The sequence below is a fragment of the Mustela nigripes genome, chromosome 10 (assembly GCF_022355385.1).
Source record: "Mustela nigripes isolate SB6536 chromosome 10, MUSNIG.SB6536, whole genome shotgun sequence".
Taxonomy (NCBI): domain Eukaryota; kingdom Metazoa; phylum Chordata; class Mammalia; order Carnivora; family Mustelidae; genus Mustela; species Mustela nigripes.
This window is the reverse complement of record NC_081566.1, coordinates 63,954,671-63,976,544: the sequence shown is the minus strand read 5'-3', so window position 1 is coordinate 63,976,544 and position 21,874 is coordinate 63,954,671. Positions and strand designations below refer to the sequence as shown.

The following is a 21,874-nucleotide window of genomic DNA, read 5'->3' as shown; positions in this document are numbered from 1 at the left end:
GGATTCTTTAAAAAAAAAAAAAATTAGATTTGTATCAGTGCATAGAAAATTAGAAAAAAAAATCAGCTCCCATAATACATTAGAAACGCATCAATGAATAACTTCTTGTACAATTTTCTTGCTTGAACTTTACTTGGATATATCTTAAGCACCAGATAGCATCACACTCATGTACAAATGTTATGTAATGTAAGCCCTGTGGTCTGCCAATATGGAAAGACTGAGACTCAGGAAACTTAGATAAAGGGAGAAATATGAAGACAGGAGCTTCTTGGTTTCCTGAAACAGGTAGTCACGGCTGTGAAGTATTTTTCAGGATTTGTTTCCCATCTGGCGGAGATTGAATAATAGTATTTGCCAGACTCTAGAATTCTGAACACAGACAAGTTTTCCTATAATAGCCATCCATTATTTTTTCCTCAACTGAAAAAAAACAAAACAAAACAAAACAAAAAAAAAAACAATAAAAAAAAAACCTCAATGAGCAATAATGGACGTGATTGCAGCAAGATGTATTTTTCTGAATTTTATATATGGAAATGATCTCTGTTCTTGAAAACTGTTCTCTTGCTTGATCACTTCTGCTCTGGGAGTTTTTTCTTGCACACCTTGCAATTTACTGCTTGGAGAGAGGAGGATCTTGATTAACGTTGTGGCAGGGAAATGGTTCTTTCCACAGATCTACGAAGTGCTGACCTGAATTCTTTATTTCTGAGGCTGTAAATCAGCGGGTTGAACAATGGAGTGAGGATGGTGTAGGAGACAGATATGAGAGCATCTTGGCTGGAGGAGGAGGTGGACTTGAGCCTTAAGTAGATGAAAGAGGCACAACCATAATGGATCGTGACAACAATGAGGTGGGATGCACAGGTGGAGAAAGCTTTGTACCTGCCTAATGTGGAAGGAAACTGGACTATGGCAGAGATGATGTGTATGTAAGATACCAAAATCAGTAGCAGGGGAACAACTAGGACCAATGCACAGAGCATGATGATGACAATCTGACTCGAGTGGGTATGGTGAGATGCCACTTTGATGACAGGGGCAATGTCACAGAAGAAATGATGGAGCTGATTAGAAGAGTGAAAAGGCAGATGAAATACCATGGAGGTGATAATCTGTGCAATAGTAAAGCCACAGGCACAGGCAGCGCCCACTAGTCCCACACACACCCGGGGTCCCATGAGCTCCGTGTAGCGCAGGGGGTTACAGATGGCCACGTAGCGGTCATAGCCCATGGCTGCCAGCAGGAAGGAGTGAGAACAGCCAAGGAAGAGGAAGGTGAACATCTGGATGGCACAGCCCAGGAAGGAGATGGTCTTCTTCTGGGCCAGCAGGTCCACCAGCATCTTGGGTACAATGACGAATGTGTAGCAGGTCTCAGAGCAGGAGAGGACAGCAAGGAAGAAGTACATGGGGGTGTGAAGGGCTCTGTCCAGCACGATGGTGGAAATGATGATGGCATTGGTGCCCAGCGTGAACAGGTAGATGGGCAGGAAGGCTATGAAGAGCAGCCGCTGCAGCCCAGCCAGAGAAGAGAAGCCAAGGAAGACGAACTCCCTCACCAGGGTCTCATTGCCCCACTCCATGGAAGGTACATCATTTGGAGACAATCCAAGAGAGGGGTAGATAGTATCAAGATAAACCTCTGAAAATGAGTAGAATCACAAGAAATTGTTCATCATTGAATAGGTGTTAAGATCTGAGCTCTAAATTCATTACTCCCCCTCTATCCAGATTATATTTTAGACAAAAGGTGGTGCCTAAAATCAGCCAAGAGCACATCCAACTTTGCATCTCCACAATCATTCTAACAAAACAGGCAAACGATTCTTGATGTTTCTCAGACCCAACTATCCCTTCATCTCCTCTTGCAGGATGCAGCTGTCATTCACATCCCTCAGCCCTCACTGTTTATCATGCAAACCTGGCCTTTTGGCTTGCTTGTCCTCACATGCCTGGACCCTCAGTTGCAGAGTACATGGTTTTCACACACTACATTGAGAGGTGACTTTGTCCATGATCCTCAGCATCTTCTCATTAACATTTTCCTTAAATAGTTCAACTCTTTCCCATTTCTCCATAACTTGGACCTGCATTTCCCTTGCCCCTGTAGGCCACACTTCCTGGCATGGTCGTTGGCTCCACTTTTGCATACCCTTATTATGCTGACTGTTGCTTCTGGACCTTCATTCTGTTCCCCAACTGGAACAAGGTTTCCAGGATAGAATATACCTCTGCATCCTCCAGGGCCCACCTCAGAAAGCTTCCTCCTGCAGAGGGAACCCCCATCTTCCTCAGGACCCTAGTCCATTTCCATCACTTCCCTTAACTCCTACTGACACCCCATTGTGCTTGTCCTTCCTGCCACACCCACATCTCTCTTCAGTGCATCTGAAGATGCAACCCCTGATTCTAGGTAAATTTCTATAATATAAATGATATCATATTACTCCCCTCCTCAAAATTTACCCATGACTTCATATTCCAACTCTCTGTGGCTTTAAGGTCTTATTTTGGAAACCGAACTATGGGTCTGTGATCATATCAACCTTCATGGAATGCATCCTTATGCAGATATGTTTCATCTTCTTTGCCTCTACTCCTTGATTAGGCTCCTTGTTACCCATTTTTTTATTTACAAATCTTTTACCATTATTCTAAGGCTTTAGCTAAATCTGCTTTTGGGGAACGTCCTTGATATCACCCCATAAAGAGTTGTCTCTGTTCCAAGAATTTACATATGGCATTAATCCCAGTTTAATGTGTTTACTTAATTTTGAAATATTATAATGCATTTTTCTCATCTCTCTTTTCCATTGGATTTTATATCCTTGAGGAGAAGATGTAAATTGTATGTATCTTCAGCTGAATTCTCTTCAGTATCTAGAACCGTATTAAGTACACCTAATAGCTTCTCAATAAGTAATAGTTGTATAAATAAAAAAGCTAACTTGGCATATTGCTACTTATCTTGTGATGTCAAGAAGTCTTCCTAGAATGCTCAGAGTAAGAGAATCCTCAGTGTTCTTTCCTCCCGGGCATGAGGATTATACAAGACCAAGAATGCCTGAGGATTTCTGTACTACAAGGAACTAAGTAGTATCTTTCAAACCCAAGAGAGAAATCTCCATTTACAATAGGAATATAGCACTGAAGAGAGCATAACTGGAACTGCATATATTCCCAACTCCTTGGACATGGGTTATTCTCTAGAGCATATGGGAATGTAAGTAAATGGGAGAGAAAATATAAGGTAGACTTTTTATCCCAATGTGAAAAAACATATCATTCAAAATTATTATCTTAACTAATACCAATAACAAAAAATAATGGCAGTGTACCCTACCCTAGCAGAGAACCCCTACATCAATATCAGACGCTATGCAAGTGTTAAGCAGTGTGATTATGACAAGGCCTGTGTGTTAGGGACATGCATAAAAATAAGACCCAGTCCAGGACCTCATGGTTTGCGGTGAGATGTTTGCAGAAGTGATTATTATAAAATAATGTGGCGACTGAAATGGCAGATTCTCACTTGCAGCTGAAAGCACCAAGGAGAAAAATATTTTGTATATCTTTGGAAAAGAATATGTCTGTGCTTGTTTCTGGGTTTCTTTGTATCTGCAATAGAAATGTTGAACTAAAGCATTCTTGGAGAATATAATGAGACTGGGCATAACTTAGTTTCTACTTTCATCCAGATGTATAAAAGTTTAGGGAAGCACAGTTGCTGTGTTGCCCCTGATGTTTTGTGTTACCATAGTAACCCACCCCTGTCAGACCTTCTCTTCCTCCTCCTTATTCTGCTGCTTTTTTGTTCAACGCCTGTCAAAAGGGTCTTTATTTCCTAGAAGGCATGTTTATTCCTAGTATACTATTATCTTTCTAATTCCAGGATCCCCAATTCTTAGGACGATGAATGAATTTCCATGCTATGTTCTCAAATTTTACCTTTATAAGCACAAGTGAAGTTGAGTAATGGAATAAAATGGGTTTTGAACTTCTACCAATTTAGGCCTTAATCCTGACTTTGGCATACTTTAGTGGTAAGATCATAAATTCCCCAAGTCCCATGGTTTCATTTGTATAGTGAGAAATGCAATTCCTGTGTCCCAGGGCGACAGTGAAGATGAACTGAAATCACGTATATGGAAGAGTCTAGTTTAGTAAATAGCGAAGGCTCAGTAACACTTTCCTTTCATTACTTTACTCTTGTTCCCTTTTTGTCAGTAACATAATGAGCATTTAACTCATGGTAAGTCGTTGAATCGCCATTTCTGTGCTTTCCAAGGGAGGGAAAATTTAAGAGGATTATCATCCCCCTGAGGCTCTCCAAGCCTGAAGGTAATCGGGTTGTCTAAGGAGTGTTGCTCTGCACTGGAGGGAGCAAGTTTAGAACTTAAGGATGAGGCCAGCCCTTTGCTGCCTGGTTGTTCCACAGCCAGAGCCAACCGTGTAGGTTAATTACATCTGGTAGAAAGCAAAGGAGCTTTCTTCCATTTTCTATTTTGTTGGGGATGGTATGAGACAAATTTAGAAAATAAATTGTATCAGTCCTAGTCACATATTAGGAATTTCTCATTCTGGATGTTTTATAGTTATCAATGATGCATATTTTGTAAATGTTTTTAGGTATCTATGTATTTAAGTATCAAACTCAACTCTTCGTCGAGCTCCTAAAGAATGGAACATGTTGCTCCATAATTCTCATACTTTATGATTTCATGATTTCTATTACGTTCTAAGCACCGGAAATATAAATATGAGTAAAATCACTGTCCCTTTGTTTGAGAAGAGCGAACCAAACAGCAGGCATATTGCAAGGCAAACCGTCATAAACATTATGAAAGAAGTACCAGCAAAATGTCCTGAAAATCTTGAGGAAACGACAAATAATTTCTGGAAAGCTTTGAAGAGCAAACAGTATTCGAATATCACCAGTTAGCATTTTGATAAAAATATGACATTACAGGCGTTATTCATGTAAACATTGTGATTGAGCTGATGGCCACTTTCCTTAGTGTTGACTAGCCCTTCAGAACAGAACCAGTGCCTGTTGTTTTGTTGTGTTAACATACAGACATTTCATATTTCCAAAGGAAATGCAGGTGTTTATACATACATGGCTGTGAAACACTCACTTCTCCCTTTCTTCTGTTTCTGTACCGTTAACGTCACATTAAGTTCACCAACTAACCCCACCCCTAGGCTACTTCAGTTAGTTCTTAGGGGGACTTCATTCCCCCCCACCACTAGTCTGTCAGTATTCATTTTGACATTTTAGGGAAGAAAAAAAAATAAAATACAATTTTGTGAGAGCTTATCAACCAAAATTTAGAACCATCTTTTAGAAATATAATGTGAACTAACATTTATTACAAGTTCGCCATATTCAGAAGAGAGTGAAAAAAAAATTATATGTATTGATCATTGGTGTTCATAATGAGCCCTGAGGTACATATTAATTTTGTTATATCCATTATAAAGATGAGAAATTTAATAACCAAAGAGTTTGAGGATATGATTCAAGTTCACACAGCCAGTAGAAGTAGCCAGTAGAACACATATACATAGGTTACTGAAAAGAGGACAGCAGAATTCTGTCACTCTCCTTCCATACAAAGGTAATCAGACAGGCTTTCTGTGACACTTCTGTTGCGGACTCAAGTCCTGACGCCACCATGTATTGGCTCTGGGACTTTGATGTGTCTAAATCAATTTTCTCATCTTTATCATGGAGTTCACTCTGATAATCAGCTAACCTAACTTTCAAGCTCTCTCCAAAATAAGTGGGAAAATACTACGGCAATGGTTAAGTGTTATGCAAATATTAGTTCTGTCATTATCATTTGAGAATCAAAATCGGGCAGATGCTTCTCAATATGACTTTCATACTGCTGAGTGCACTCCACTGGTTTCAGAAAGGGTTTAATAGGATAGTTTCCTTGACCAGGACAGGGAAATGTACACTGCACCTGTCCCTTATCCAGGAGGATCTCCAAAAAGTCTGAGTCATAAATGTCATGGTCCCAGGAGATCTTAAACCTCTAGCCCAGCAGTCCCATCTGAGAGATGAAGAAATTGAGCTTCAGAGACTGCTAGGGAGACCCCGAGGCCAGAAACAACCAAGTTGATGTGTCAGCGACAGAAGAGAGGTATTTGTCTTTCAGAATGTAATTGCAATTGTGTTATCATTCTTCCCCGAGGTGTTTATTATGTAGATACTAACTTCTCTTTGTGCATCTTTGTGCACTTTCTCCCATGTCTGTTCCTAAGCCCACCAGGTCTCTATGAGCTTGTGCTAGTGTTTCTGACTGACTCTGATTTGGCATGCCTTTGGACTTCTGTGTCTTCGGGTCTGTCAACTGTCATTGTCTGCAGGAACTCAGGAACTCTGAGACAACTTAGATACTGTAATCGTCTAGATGCCACACACCACAATCATTTCTGAAAAAGAATATTACTCTGGATTTGTAGATGCGTACACACACACACAAACACACACACAATGGGTTGTTATTCAGACTTTAAAAAAACAAAACAAAAAAAAGTTAAAAAAAAAAAAAAGAGAGAAAATCCTGCTATTAACAAGAACATGGGCCTGGAAGAATCATGCTTAGTGAAGCACGTCACTCACAGAAAGCAAATTCCACATAGAGGAGGAAACCAAAGAGTCAACCGCACAGACACAGAGCAGAATGGTGATGGTCAGAGTCAGGGCAAGTGCACAGTGGCTGTTCAGTGGGTACGGCTGCCAGCTGTGCAAGATGAACACGTTCTAGAGATCCGCTCTTCATCATCGTGCCCGTAGTTAACACTACAGTATTATGTACTTCACATTAATGAAGAGGGTGGATCTCATGATAAGTATCCTTGCTCTAATGAACAAAAGATTATCTGATTAAAATTGCTGAGTGCCCTACTGAGTTAAATCAGAACAAGGGCAGTGTCTATGTAAACTGAGGAAGCACACTGAAACCGTTAATTTAGGATATGTATAAAATTATATGCATAGTTATACTGAAATTCACTTTAAAGCATTCTTTGGAGACCACAGCCTTACTCGTGGCCTTCTCTGCTTCTCAGTGGCACTGCACCAGCATGGGCCCATCACCCCTCTCTGTCTCTTACCTGAGATGAAAAACCATAGGTCCCACTGGGAGCTAGATGTTTGCTCTCACCTCCTGTCCGTTGTCCGCTTTCCCAGTTGGAGAGGGGGTCACTCCCAGACAGAGGTCTGTTATTCAGGGATGGACTCCCATCTGCTCTTTGTCTTCCTGAGAGGAACAGAGGCACAGAGGCTGCTGGAGACAAAAACCCAAGCTGAAGTGGAGAAAGGGGAAAGGTCAAAATGAGACAGAGGATACTGATCTGTACTCAGGGACAGAGACGTGATGATGATCTGGGGACTTAGACCCCGACCAAACGCACTCAGTTTCCTTCTCCCATGTTGCACCAGTTGATGGAAGTCCACAACCCACATCAGACACTGACCACAGAAGAGTCGGCACCTTTGTTGTATTTATTGGTAGCGGGCGGTTCTTAGCTGGGTCTCCTGATGCCAGACCCATCGTCATGGAGATGTTGCTCTGGGTTTAATTAACAGCTGAGTTGATTGTGAAAAATAGAAATCAACAAATGCCAAATTGCTCAAAATTGGGGCCAGGCAAGAGGGCTCTCAGCAACTCTCGGATGCAGCATGTAAGCAATCCTAGAAAATTTCAGTAATTTTAAGTTGATTTTTCAATTTTACACATTACCAAAGGACAAAAGGGAAATTTACACAGAGAATGCATGATGATAGATGCACTATAAAACATGTTGGTCTAGCTTTAAATGGGCTTTTGTACTTAAAATTAGAGAAGCCCTTCCTGTCAGGCTAGAGGGTGGATTCAGCAATGCTGCTTTTTATAGTGAAGGCCCTGGTGGGGGTGAGCTGAAAAGAGACACAGTTCACCACCCAAACTGCATTTTTCCTACCTTTTTCCTCCATTACCCAGAAACAAATACAGTGTACTGTTGTGCAAAGGGGACATGATATCAGTGTGTGCAGAGAGTTGGGTAGATCAGTGGTCACAGACAGCATTACCTGATGATACAAATGTCCTCTCAGTTTGCACAACAGTACCATCGCTTATTTTCTAATCTCCAAAATTTCTGGTTTCCCTTTGTCTCGTGGCCACATGAGGCATGAATGTGATTCAGCATCACTTTCCATCCATATGTGGATGGATGTTGAAAACCCCTAACAATGAGATGGCACAAAGTAGGAACTCATCAAGTATCAGTAGATAAAGAAAAAATGACACAAAACAGAGCAAAAGGGAGCATCAGAACTCATGCCCATGAAGAAGGAAATAAGAAGAGTGAATTTAATGGATTGAATTGGAATGCTGAACTTTGTTCTGTTACTGATGCCCATCGCTCACTTCTACTACTTGATCAAGGTATTATGGGCCTGTGAAAAGCTGTGTATATTTAATGTAGGCATCTCGATGAGCTTGGGGATAAGTACACACCCATAAACCATCACCACCACCAAGCCCATAGACCTATGCATCAGCTCCCAAAATTTCTTCCCATCACTATTACTGTCATTGTTCTTTTCACCATTTTGTGTTAAGATGGCAAGCATAAGATCTACCCTCCTAGCCAATCTGCAGTATGCAGTATTGTATTGTTAGCTGTAGTACTGTGTGGTATGGTAGATCTCCAGAACTCATCTTCCATAACTGAAATTTTGTGCCCTTGACCGACATCTCCTCATTTTCACCTCCCCGTAGCCCAGGGCTACCACCATTTATTTTCCATTCTCTTCTATGAGTTTGTGCTATTTTTGATTCCCCTTATCAGGACCTTGTGTAGTATCTGTCCTTCTGTGACTGGTTTATTCCATGTATCATAATGTCCTCCAGGCTCATCTGACCAGGGACAGGGCTTCCTTCCTTCTAAGGCTGAGTAAGATTCCATTGTATGTATATACCACGTTTTCTTTATCCATTCATCCTTCCTTGTGGGCCTTTAGTTGGGTATCTCTTTGATCTCCTGATTCTGATTCCCCTGGATAAATACTCAGAAATGGGGTTGATGGATCATACGATCGTTGTATTTTTAATTTTTTTAGGAAACTCCATTCTGCTTTTCATAATGGCTCCATTATGAATGGCTCCACCAAGTGCAATTTCACCAACAGGATGCCTGAGTTCCCTTTTCCCCACCTCCTTTGCAATACTTACCTTTTTTGTCTTTAATAAAATTCATTCTTTTAAACAATAAGTCTACGTGTGAGCTGATACCTCATTGTGCTTTTAATTTACATTTCTCTAATGATAAGTGATGTTGAGCAATTTTTCAGATGCCTGTTCACTTTTTGTTTGTCTTCAACCTTGGAAATAGATAGTTTCTTCAATAAAGGTGTTGGAAAAAACCAGATATCTCCATACAAAAGAATGACATTGGACACATACATTACACTATACATATCAATCAACACAAAATAGATTAAATACTTAAACATAAGACCTGAAACTATAAACTTCTCAAAGAGAACAGAGGGAATGTTATCTTGATAGTGGTCTTGACAATAATTATTTTGATATGACACCAGAAGCACAAGCAACAAAAGCAAACATCAAAGATATCAAACGCAAAAGCTTCTGAACAGCAAAGAAACAATCCACAAATGAAAAATAATTTTTAAAGAAGGAGAAAAAATTTGCAAAGCATGTGTTTGATAAGAGGTTAATATCTAAAATACATAAAGAACTCATACATTTCAAAAGCAAAACAACAACAACCATAACAAAGAACCAAAAACCAAATAACTTGATTAAGCAAAGGGTAAATGGCCTGAGGAGACATTTCTCCAAAGAAGATATACAAATGGCCACCATTACTACCTTCATTTTTTCCCAATTTTGCCCTCAGTCTCATCCAATTGCTTTCCTTTAATGTTTCCAGGGAGAGCAGGTGACATGTACTATGTCAGTCAGCCAGTGGGTTTCCTCTGCTTGAGGGTTTGGTTCAGGATGGGCATGTGGTCCAAATCTGGACCATCAGAAACAGAAAAATCCAGTGTCTTAACTTCTGTTTTCACATTTGAAGAAGTGACTTCTCTCTTCCTTTAGACTGGATTGTGTGAGCTGGAGTTGTCAGAGACTGTTGAGTTTAAGCTAAAAACTTAAGCCAAGACTGAAGAAGCAGAGCTTTGAGACACATCTCAAGGACTCTGTGAGGATGACTGTTGGAACTCTACATCAACCTGTGCCCAAAACCATGGCCAGAGTGGATTTTGCAGCTTACCCGAGCCAATAGGTTTAGTTTCCATTAATACCAGTTTGAGTTGGATTACTTTTAATTTGTAACCAAGGAATCTTAAATTATAAGACCTTATCACCTTCCAGGATGGATTAGAGATGATTTAAGTATGTGCTGTGTAGGCAAGTATAAATGTATTAACATATAAGAAATTAGGATGAAAGTAAAGTAATAATATAGCAAGGTGATTTTGGAAGGGGTCATTAAGGAGTCCTTTGGAAGGAGGGTATAGAAATGTATACCCTGCAGCCAAATACATGTATTAAATTCAGTTTCAAAATTATGCATCAAAATTTACACTGGGTAATTCAAGAGACAATGAAAACAGTTAAGCGTCATGTTGTTCACAGACCTAATAATGTGGGGATGTGATTTTCAATATAGAAGGATCGATCACATTAATGAAGCCAGAGATCATGATTGGATACCTAATCAGAAAAGAAGGTCTGCAAAACAATGTGACCATATCCCACCTTAAGCCCCAGGCTTACAGCTTCAATGGAAAACACATGTCTATTTGCTTGCTCTCAGCCCACCCAGGTCATGAGTCTGGACTAAGACTGTCCAGACCCTCCCCCGGTGCAGTTCCCACTGAGCAGCCTCTTCAAGTCCTCGTGAATGAAGGATGACAAAAGGCAACATCCCTGCCCACTCGCTGTCTCTCTTTGTCCTTCCGTACAGCAGATGCCAGTGTGGCACCTCCCGCTCCCCTTCACCCATGCTGCCCATTCCCCGCACCTCCCACGCACAAGAGCATGCATTTTTCAATATTTTAGAAAACAGATTGCTTGACCTTAACATTTAGTTCTAATATCCATCTGGAATCGATTACATGTGTGATATGAGATAAAGGTACATTCTCTGTTTCTCCTGTGGATATCCATTGATGCTGCACTATTTTTGTAAAGATTTTCTTTCATTTCAAATATGAGAGATGCACTTGAGCCCGGTGTCACCTTTGCCATAACCAGATGAATATAGGTATATTGGATTATTTCTGAGTGATCTTTTCTCTTCCATTGTTCAAGGTTTCTATTTTTGCACCAGCATTGTTTTATCTTTTTTTATATTGGAAATGTAAGTACTCTACACTAGTGCTTTTCATTTAAAAAAAAATTTTTATTGTGTTATGTTAGTCACCAAGAAGTACATCATTAGTTTTTGATGTGGTGTTCCAAGATTATTGTTTATGTACAGCACCCAGTGCTCCATGCAATACGACTAGTGCTTTTCACAGATTATTTTGACTTTTCTTGTTCTTTTGTATTTCTGTATTCCATATTCCTAGACTTAGGAATTTTATTTTCTGCTAATTCAGATAAATATATATTTTTTTATTATTGACTTTGTATCAGGTAACCTTATAAATATGTTAATTTATTAATTCTCATCCTTATCTGTATATTCCTATGTAATTTCTGTGTTCCTAAGAATATTTTCAATGACCACAGTTTAATTTCTTCCTTTCAAACTATCATATTTTTGTTTACCTTATAATAGAAAATACCTCTAGCACAGTACTGAATAGAGTGTGGGCATCATTGTTTTATTCCTGGTATCAAAGGGACAGTCCCCTTAATTTATCATTAAGCATGATATTTGCTGCAAATTTTTATTTTTTAATTTAATTTTTTTTTTTGCTGTTAATTTGTAAAGATAGGCTCTCAGATTAGGAAAGTCTACTATTTTTAGCTCTATATGTTTTTATTTATAATTGATGTTAAATGTTTGAATTTTTCTGCACCTATCAGAACAATCACATTTTAAAGTAAGTTATATGCATAATTGTTTTAATAGATGTGTACATTTACATATATATGTATAAAATTTACATCCTGTATCTACTCCCATCTGTTCTAGCTACTGTCCTAATTTAATCAATAAATCTATTTCTTCAGCTATCCTTTTTTTGCCATACATGTAGTAATTTTGAACTATGTTAAGTCAGCAAGCCACCCTCGGTAAGCCCCACTTGTTAATACAGTTGAGTTCAATGTGGCTGTCTTAATCTAAGGCAGAAAGTTCTTCCTAAGGGAATTCCATTTCTGCCTTGTATTATCACTGCTGTCTGTCACCCCGGATTTCTACTTTAAGAAACATGGAGCACATAAATATACTCATCTAAGCTATGCAATCCTTCTCTGAGTTGGTGCACCTGCCCAAAACACTTCACCACTCTATTTCCTTGGTTTTTACTTATTTTTCAGATCTCAATTTCAATATTACTTACTCCAGAATGTCTTTTTTGATTTCTCCAAGATTGAGGTAGATCCTCACACATATACAGCCATCGTGTCCCAAGTAATTACTTATCACACTGTAGTATAATTCTCTGTTTTTAGATTGCAGTGTTTCTCACCTCCGGGTCTTAGTTAGCCTCACTGTGCCTATTGAGTGACAGATGATAAATAACTACTTGTTAGATTAAAAATAACAGTAGAAAACATATTCTGAGTTGATTATATAAAATAAATCTTTATTCAACATCTTATTAAGTCAATACTAAAGTTACCACTGAAAGATTCTTGGGTGGCTAAGTCGGTTAAGCATCCAACTCTTGATTTTGGTTCAGGTCATGATCTCAGGGTCATGAAATTAAGCCCCCCTGGGGACTCAGCACTTAGCGTGGAGCCTGCTTAAGATTTTCACTCTTATGATCCCTCTGGCCCTCCCACCCCACACAGACATTCTATCTCTCTCCAAAAAACAAACAAACAAACAAAAACAAACAAGCAAACAAAAAAACCCTACTGAAAATTTAGGAAAAAAATCCATTCAGTTTCATGATAATATATATTTCCAGGTAAATTAGAAGATTTCAATGAACTACATTTTATTATCATTTATTAATTGAACAAAATTTTTTTGAAAGCCTAGTGGGTGCTCACGTGAAAGGTTGAGAAATGAATATTTATGAAGTTATTATATAAATTATTATTGAAACGCAGCTTTAACAAAATCCAGAGTACTCAGTGGAATATGTATGAAATACTGAAATAGCTAATTGAAATTTGGTTACTTATTATAATGGTCATGAAAGAAAGAGCGCTCTTCACATACAACACTATTTACTCCTATTTACACAGTACTAGGTGTATCAACAGAATTCAAGTAGTCAACTTACTTTGCCACTCTATCTGACGTTTGGTACAATCCTAGTTTATAGAAGAAAGAAGGAAGATGGAGGGGATATGAAAGGGAACAATATTTTGCAATCCTTAAGCCTTTGATCAGGCAAACATGGGATTACTTCGCATCTACTAATTTACTGAGTTCTTAAAATGCGCCACTGAAGAGGTATTGGCAGTCTCCTGTTATGCATAACTGACCACAAGAGAGGTTGACCCTGGCTTATGGCATTTAGCTGGATTCAAACCCAAGGTTTCTGTGAGTCCAACAGTCTGTATGTCTTCTCTACCATCAGTCTTTTGGAACTTGAATTATTTCCTCCTTTATCCATAAGTGAATTAATTCTTCTGACCTATAGTCCATTTATTATAAATATTTCTTTGTAAACCTCAAAATATACAGAAAAGCATTCTGGAACTTTAAATTCCTTCTCCACGGTGTCCTTCATTGTGAGAAGAGTGTCGATGGGATAGACATTCTCAAAAGGATAATGTGTCATTTGTAGCTCAGCAGAGAAAACCTACATTTCCAGTGCATGAAAATAGCATGACTTGAGTACTTGAGAATTCCCATATTCACACACCTTTCTGGGGACCAATGGGTATAACCTCCACAGCTGATACAGGCTAACCACAAAGAAACACTTCCCAGTTAAAGGAGTCAAGGTAACCTGAAGTCCTCACTTCCTTCATGAATAGAACTCTCCGGATTTACCAAGTCACTCATACAGTTTTGGCGGATGAATACCTGCTGAGAACCTTACTCAAGGCAGTCTTCACTTCTTTATTTCTCAGTGTGTAGACAAGGGGGTTGAGCAGTGGAGTGATCACAGTGTAGGTCACTGCCACAAGACGGTCCTTATCCGAGGAGTAGAGGGATGTAGGCCTCAAGTAGATGAAGGATGCACAGCCATAGTGGACGATGACCACCGTGAGGTGGGAGGCACAGGTGGCAAAGGCCTTCCGCTGTCCCTCGGCTGATGCGATCTTGAGGATGGTGGAGACAATGAAGACATAAGAGATGAAGATCAGCACAAAGGGGACTAGCAAGACCAGAATGCTGAGGAAAAAGATGACCATCTCCTTCAGGTTGGTGTCAGTACAACCTAGTTTTATGACTGGGGAAATATCACAGAAAAAGTGGTTGATCTGATTGGAGGCACAGAAGGGCACAGTAAACACCAAGACATTGACAACCACAGAGATCAGGAAGCCACAGCAGCTGGAGGCTAGAACTAGCTGCACACAGGTGGCTCGACTGACAACAAGTGTGTAGTTGAGAGGGTTGCAGATGGCGACATAGCGATCATAGCCCATTACAGCAATTAGAAAACAGTTGGTACAAGCCAAGCCCACAAAGAAGTAGAGCTGAGCAGCACACCCAGAAAAAGAAATAGTCTGGGTGGTGGAAAGCAGGTTGGTTAGCATTTTGGGTACAATGACCAAGGTGTAGTAGGTTTCAGAGCAGGAGAGGACAAAGAGAAAGAAGTACATAGGGGTGTGTAAGGTCCTGTCCAGACGGATGACAGTCATGATGGTGGCATTGGCCATCAGAGTGGTCAGGTAAACCAGGAGGAAGATGAAGAAGAGAAGGACCTGCAGGTCCCCCAGGTTTGAGAAGCCTAGAAGGACGAATTCAGTGATCATGCTCCGGTTCTGTCTTGTCATTGGTCAGTGCGAACCAGATCCAGACTTCCTGAAATTGTGAACAGAGAGAATCGGACAAAAGGGAAATGCCCTGAGGAGGCCATATTTGTGCTTCTGCATGAAGTTGAAATACTGGTTTGAAGAAACAAGTAGCTAATCCTTAAGCACAGTGATCATAGGATGGAGGAGAGTGGTAGGCAGGAGCACAAGTGACCTAAGATATGTCCTAATGCAAGGACACCTGAAGTTCCATGCACAGTCTGCCAAACTAAGAAATGATTTAGAGCTCACCTCACCTAATCCTGTCATTTTATGGAAAAAGAAATTCAGGCATAAAACGATCAGGCCATTTACTTAACCCATGTGAGAGCAACAGCCCTCAGAAATCACTCACCTAAAAAGCATTCTTATGACTGTTTCAGAAAAAAAAAAAAGCCAAAAACCAGTGAAAAGTGTTCTATCCAGCCCTTTCTATGTTTGCCTCAAGTAGTGTTTGCTTAGATCTAATGAAGTAATTTTTATTACTATTATTTAAGGTGTGGAGAGTTATTTCTGGTAGTCAGTTGGAAAGCCTTTGGGATGGGCATAGCATGATCCCACATATTGGGGTTTTCCTTGCCATGATTGCATGGAAATTTGGGATTGGGAGGCTAAGTAGGGCTCCAACTCAGTGCAGAGGGTGATGAGATGTCCACTCCTCTGGAATGTTCTAAGAACAACTCTTCCCATTATATGTGGGAAGATCTGTCATTTGATTTGAGAGCACATAGCACTGCAACCTTCTGTCTGGGCTGAGACCACCAGACAATCCTCATATTAGAAGCTGCTCAGGAATCTCCTTCCTCAATTTTCATCCAATTCTGTGAACTTTCTGTATAGACCTGGGATATATGTCTAGTTCCCACAGTCAAGATCCAGTTGGAAGAAACCCTCAGACACAACACAGGCCAGTTTTTTGCTTGGTGTCTTGAGTGTGGAGAACCTTCCTAGTCAGAGATGAACCTGATATGCCTGTACTCACCCAGCCCTAGCTCTGGAAGTGTCCCCTGAAGACACCTGCAAGGGGTTCCTTTCCATCAGTGACAACCCTTTAGTTACGGAAGTGGTGGTCGTACCCACTTACCAGTCTCATTTTTGTTTTAACACTCTTAGTTCCCTCATTATTTCTCGTGACGTTGTTTCTGCAAGTCTCTGTCCTGATTGTTGCCTCAGGTGTTTTACTTCTGGCCTCAGCTTTAGGGATGTGGCTTGTCCATGACCATCACATATCATAAATTACATCCCTCTGTCTTTACAATTAACATTACATTCCCTTTCCTACATTTCTTCATCGCCCGCAGTTAACTTTTATCCCTGCCACAAAACCCCAGCTGAACACTGGTCTCCTGAAAGGTGATCCGTGAGTCGCTCTAAGGCTGTGAGTACCATGAGTGTCTACTTCTCTGTCAGTTTGTTCCAGAGCCATGTGTTGGAACAGAAGCAGAGAAAGGCCAGCATGGACACAATGCTTCACTGTGGGGCTGGGACCGAGGCTCTGACACAGACCAGCTTTATGACCCTGTGGAAATCACTTCTTTGAGCCTCAGGCTTTCGTGTGAAAAGGCAATAATATGACAGAAACCACTTCAGGAGCACCGAACACTCACACAAGTCCTTGCCTGACTCAGAGTGAATTTCCAGGATGGGTGAGCTACAGCTGACCCTCAAATTACAAGTCAGGAAACTGAGGCCCAGGGAGGGAACGTGTAAAGTTCTGGGCTGTGTATCAGTTTAGTGGCAGAGGTGAGACTGGTTCCCACATACCTGAAACTCTCCCATCCTGGGCTCTGTCTTCCACTGACGGGGTCCTCCTCCTGAGATGTCCTCTGTGCTGTGTGCTTACACACCAGTGCTGGAGGAAGCAGATGGGTCCGCCCTGCTCCCTCGCCTTACCCACCTTCACTGTGTCACCCAAGGTTTCCTTCTGTCCTGTCCTTCTGGGTGTTTCCTCCTGTTTCCTGGTTCAGGTCTGTTTTAGAAATAGCTGACTGTTTTCTGCTCTTGACCCATCTCTCCCTTTGCTTTCTCCGCATTCAGATGGCACAACTTGTCCACCGGACCATTGGGTCTCTGCTCCCTGTGCTTTCCCCAGATCCTGACGCTCTGACCCACTTCAGCTGAGCATGGTGTCCACCGGCAGTTCTGCCTCTGAGTCTTACCTGGGGGGCCAGGACTTCTGTAGACTGCTTGACAGAGGGCACCGCTGAGAGCACAGTCTTGTGTGACAGCCACAACGCAAAGGGAACACTTACATTTAGAGGCAGAGTTCCTGCCCAGCCCCAGGTTTCCTTCTGCGCCCTGTCACAGTAGAAAGGGACCGACAAACAGGAAAACTCTGTAGGAATATCAGACAGTAAGTTCTTCCTAGAATTAACCATGGGGCATTCAGGGGCTATGAACCTTTAAAGAGGAAAGAAAGCTCAGTTTGCTGGATGGGCTGGAGCAAGTGGACAGCCTGGATCTCACCAGCCCTGTGCTCCTGGAGGCGGACGTGCCAGCGACATCCCTGGGTCTTATAGATGCAGGTTCTCCAGGGGATTGAGGCCTCGGAGGGAAGTGTTTTTTGGATTCTGGGCATGAAAAACTCGAGATAAAAAGAATCAAATGAATTCTGTACTTTACGTGATCTGTGTAGAGGATGGATTTCTTTGACCCCTGCGATTCCCCCTCCCCCCCATTCATTTTGGCTCAAGTTTCCACTTGCTGAATGAAGTAAGGGACTGTAACTCCCTTTATCATTGGCCTCATAGATTCTGCATATAGATTAACTGTTTTGGGGGATTACATGAACGCCTCCTTTGACAAACATCGTGGTTTCCTCCACTTTCAAGTGTGCTAGTTGAAGAAACCAGATCATTTTTTTTTGCATCTCTCCTGCTTCATGCATCTCTGCTACGCTTGCCTTCCTAGGGGGCACAAATTCTAAATGTTCCACATTTCTCTGTTAGCCTCATCTTTTCAAGGACATGAGTTAACTCAGACACTCGACTGTGCATCCGTCAATTCATTAGTCATTTAATCATTATGCATTGAGAACCGGTGTCATTCCGGGCACTGTGGTGATTACCTTGTGGGACGGGCTTCAGGAAGAGGAGGGAGGACATAGCCCATGATGGTGGTGGTTCCTGGGCCACATACACACGAGCCTCCTGCAGTGCATGGGAAGATGCCTGTCGTTGGATTTCCCCAGGGTCCTCTGGAGAAGTACTTGGGATGGGGTCTGGGAATATTCTGAACTTGGTTCAAGTGATTTCTTCTCTTAGCATGTTTACAAGGACCACCTTCTGTTCGAAGAGAGTGTGGTATTTAGAAAGGGAGATGGGAAAATAAGGTAAGGAGGCTACGACTGAGGCTCACTAAAGATGCTGCAGCGTTACCCACGCTCAGGGTCCAAACAGAGGTTCTCAAACTCCTCACATTACCCTAAAACATCTCTCCCTGCAAATAGGATGTCTCCTCCTAAGGGATTCAGGATTCTTGTGCTATGTAAGGAGGGATGGGATCATAGATTTCTTTCTTGTGTTTTAATTTTTCATTCTGAGAAATATAAGGTCCTCACTGATGGACGTGTGCTATGGGCCAATAGAAAAATGAGTCTCGTCAGTATTCATCTGCTTTCTGAGGAGGAGGATGCAGAAACTTTAAGGAGTTGTTTAAACTGATAGGTCATTTTAGAGAGAGAGCAAAGGGCTGCTTTGTCAAGACTTCCTTGCTCCTCACTTCCCTCCCGTGGCTCTGATATCAAGAGCAGCTTTGTGCGCACCCACTAGGCACCCCCAGTATGCACTCACCGGTGCAAACAGCTTGTGAAAAGCTTGTGGTTCAGACCATGCTGTGTGCACTTTCAGAAGAAATCCAGGGAGAGCACAGTGGTCCTGCTGGCTGAGGAGTGTAAATCGGCCTAAAGTGAAGAAGCTTGAAGAGGTAAAGGAGCTGTGCTCTGCCCGCGGAATCCCAGGGAGGCCGGCCAGTTCAGGGAGAGTGTAGCCACCCTGTCACCGCACAAGACTGTTACACTATTACCGACTCGATCCCCTCTGCTGTGCTTTTCATCCTCATGACTTGTTTATCATGGGATGTTTGTGTCTCTTAAATCCCTTCACCGATATTGCCGACCCCCACCCCCATCCTCTGGCAACCACCTGTATATTGTCTGTGTTCATGTGTCAGTTTCTGTTTCTTTTAGTTTGTTTGTTAGTTGTTAGTTTAGTTTAGTTTTTTTTTTTGATTCCACATATTAAATAATTAATTTTTTAAAATCACACACAATGAGCACAATTTAGATACAGATGAACCAGAGACAAAGACATGTTTTAGAGCATAACTGACCCAGTTATAAGGCAAAAGACTAAGCCCATGAATCAATGGGACAGAATGAATAATATGGAGATAGTACCATGCATTTATTGCCAATCGGTTTTCAGCAATGATGTTAATGTTTTATAATGAAGAAAGTGTAGTCCTTTCGATGTACTGTGATTTCCATACTGGATGCACATATTAAAAAATACAAATCTTGACTTTTACCAAAAGTCATGCACAATTTAACTAGAAATGTCAAATGCTATAACAATTTTCAGAAAAAAACAAACAAACAAACAGAAAAACTGCAACTCGGAGTGCAAATATTTATTAAACAGGAGGCAGAGAACATGAAGTATAAGAAGAAAAAGGTGATAAATCGAACTTCGTAAACATTAGAATTGTTGCTGTTCTAAAGTTAGATCATGTTAATGAGTGCACAATTCTGATCGTGCAGACAACTATTGAATGGTACTCTTTAAAATGTAAATAAATGTTTGCAAGTTATGTTTCATCAAAACTACTATAATGAAGCCATAATTAATAAAATTAAAAGGAGTGGGAGAACGCATTCACAAAAGTCATACCTAGTAAGAAACTTGTGCGCAGCGTACGGGACTATGTCTCGCAAAGGAAAACAAGGAAGATAAACCTGTTAATGAAAATATCATCAAAGCTTTGTACACGAACTTAATTAACAAGAAATCACAACTAGCCAAAAACACCTGAAAGACTGCCCAACCTACTAAGTCTTCAAGTAAATGCATAATAAAAGTACTGTGAAATGTCACCATCCATGGGGGATAATGACAAGATGGGCAGTAAATGCCACAGTGAGGATGTGGGAGGGCAGGATCCCTCCTGCATTGCTGGTGGAAATTAGTTACCGTACAACCTTTCTGGAAAACAGTCTTCCCATTTATAAGCAGTTAAGTTGACCTCTACCGGACGGCACAGCCATTGCTTTCATAGATACCAAAGATAAATGAGTATCTATATCTCCAATGAATTGGAGACTCATTTCATAATCATTTTATTCTGATTAGCCTCAAAGTAGAAATAATCAAAATGTCCCCCAACAGTTCAACAGATGAATAAATTGTGGTATATTTCTAAATGGAATGTTATTAAGCAATAAACAGAAAGTTGATGAATGCAACAACATGAGTAAATCTCAAAAACTATGCTCAGTGAAAGAAGTAAGACATACAAATGAACATACTCTGATTTCACTTCTAGGGAATTATGGAAAAGATCAAGCCATTCAACCAGAAGCAAGATTAGTATTTTTCTGGGGACAGGGCTGGGGGAGGTCAACCACAAATGGATAGAAAGACCTTTGGGAAGTTGTAGAAACATTCTATAACTTGACTGGGTGGCTGTCACTTGGATGTATACATTTTTTCCAAACTCACCAAACTGTATCTGATGAATGATGCTCAGGAAATCCAAAAGCCAAGGGTAAAAGCTTCTATCTACCACATGACAAGTGCTTGCATAACATGCTTCCAGAAAAAAACTCTTTCTCTTCCATTATCTGTGCACTTCTAAATATATCTCAAATTTTCCTGGCAAGTGAAGGGATTCAGGAGAGCCTCCTCTGCCACTCTGCAAGATGTGACACTTTGGTATATGGGTTACTTTGAGTTGAAGGCACTTGAGACCCTGTGGGCTCAAGACAAACTTTTGTCCTCCCTTAACCACACAGAAGAATCTAAATTGTTTTTTTTTCCCCAAAATATAGTTTATTAGCAGACAAATTTTATCTGAGTGACCCATTGACATGGTAGGACAAACATCTAATTACCATACATCTGCTCTTTTTATCACCCAATGAAGTCCATTCTTTTCCTCTGAAACCCAGAACCCTACCCACTCTCCTTAGGTCAGAATGACCCTCATACCTCATTTTGCATATGTTTGGAATTCCTTATGTCTATGCAGATTCTCCATATCTACACCTATTAATTTTAATTGATTTTCTCCTGTTAATCTGTCTCATGTCTACGTCTGAATCCAGTTAGAAGGACCTTTCAGGAATTGTTTCTCCCTGACACAAGGAAACTGTAAAGACTCCAGGATTTTGAGGATTTCTGTCCTTATAGAAGAGTACAGTAAAGAGAATCAGAGAAGTATAAGTATGCTATCAAGTGTCAACCAAATATAACCAGCACGGTTTCCCCATTTGGATATTCAACATCCATACATACCCGTCTTTTCATGTTTACATTCTGAAATGATAGTAACTAATTTGATGCAAGTCTTACACAAAGAGTGCCCCCATTATCTTTATAAAAGGGAAACACAGAGTGTCACAGGTTAAATATTCCTTGATGGTCTTTCCATAAGAATTGAATTATGATGTTTACCACCAGCAAGATACCTTATATAAACCAGCATATCAAAAGAGGAGGGAAATGGTTAACATACACAAATAT

The 21,874-nt window shown here is 40.7% G+C and overlaps 2 protein-coding genes across 2 annotated transcripts; both read right to left on the bottom strand.

The window, feature by feature from the left end:
* Positions 1–644: 644 nt before the first annotated feature.
* On the bottom strand, positions 645–1,589 carry LOC132026023 (olfactory receptor 10K2). Its single transcript, XM_059413966.1, has one exon. The coding sequence runs from the start codon at positions 1,587–1,589 to the stop codon at positions 645–647; it is 945 nt and encodes a 314-aa protein (XP_059269949.1).
* A 12,582-nt stretch (positions 1,590–14,171) lies between these two features.
* Positions 14,172–15,116, bottom strand: LOC132026253 (olfactory receptor 10T2-like). The gene has a single exon (XM_059414164.1). It carries the CDS (start codon positions 15,114–15,116, stop codon positions 14,172–14,174), a length of 945 nt encoding a protein of 314 aa, XP_059270147.1.
* Between the last annotated feature and the right edge of the window lie 6,758 nt (positions 15,117–21,874).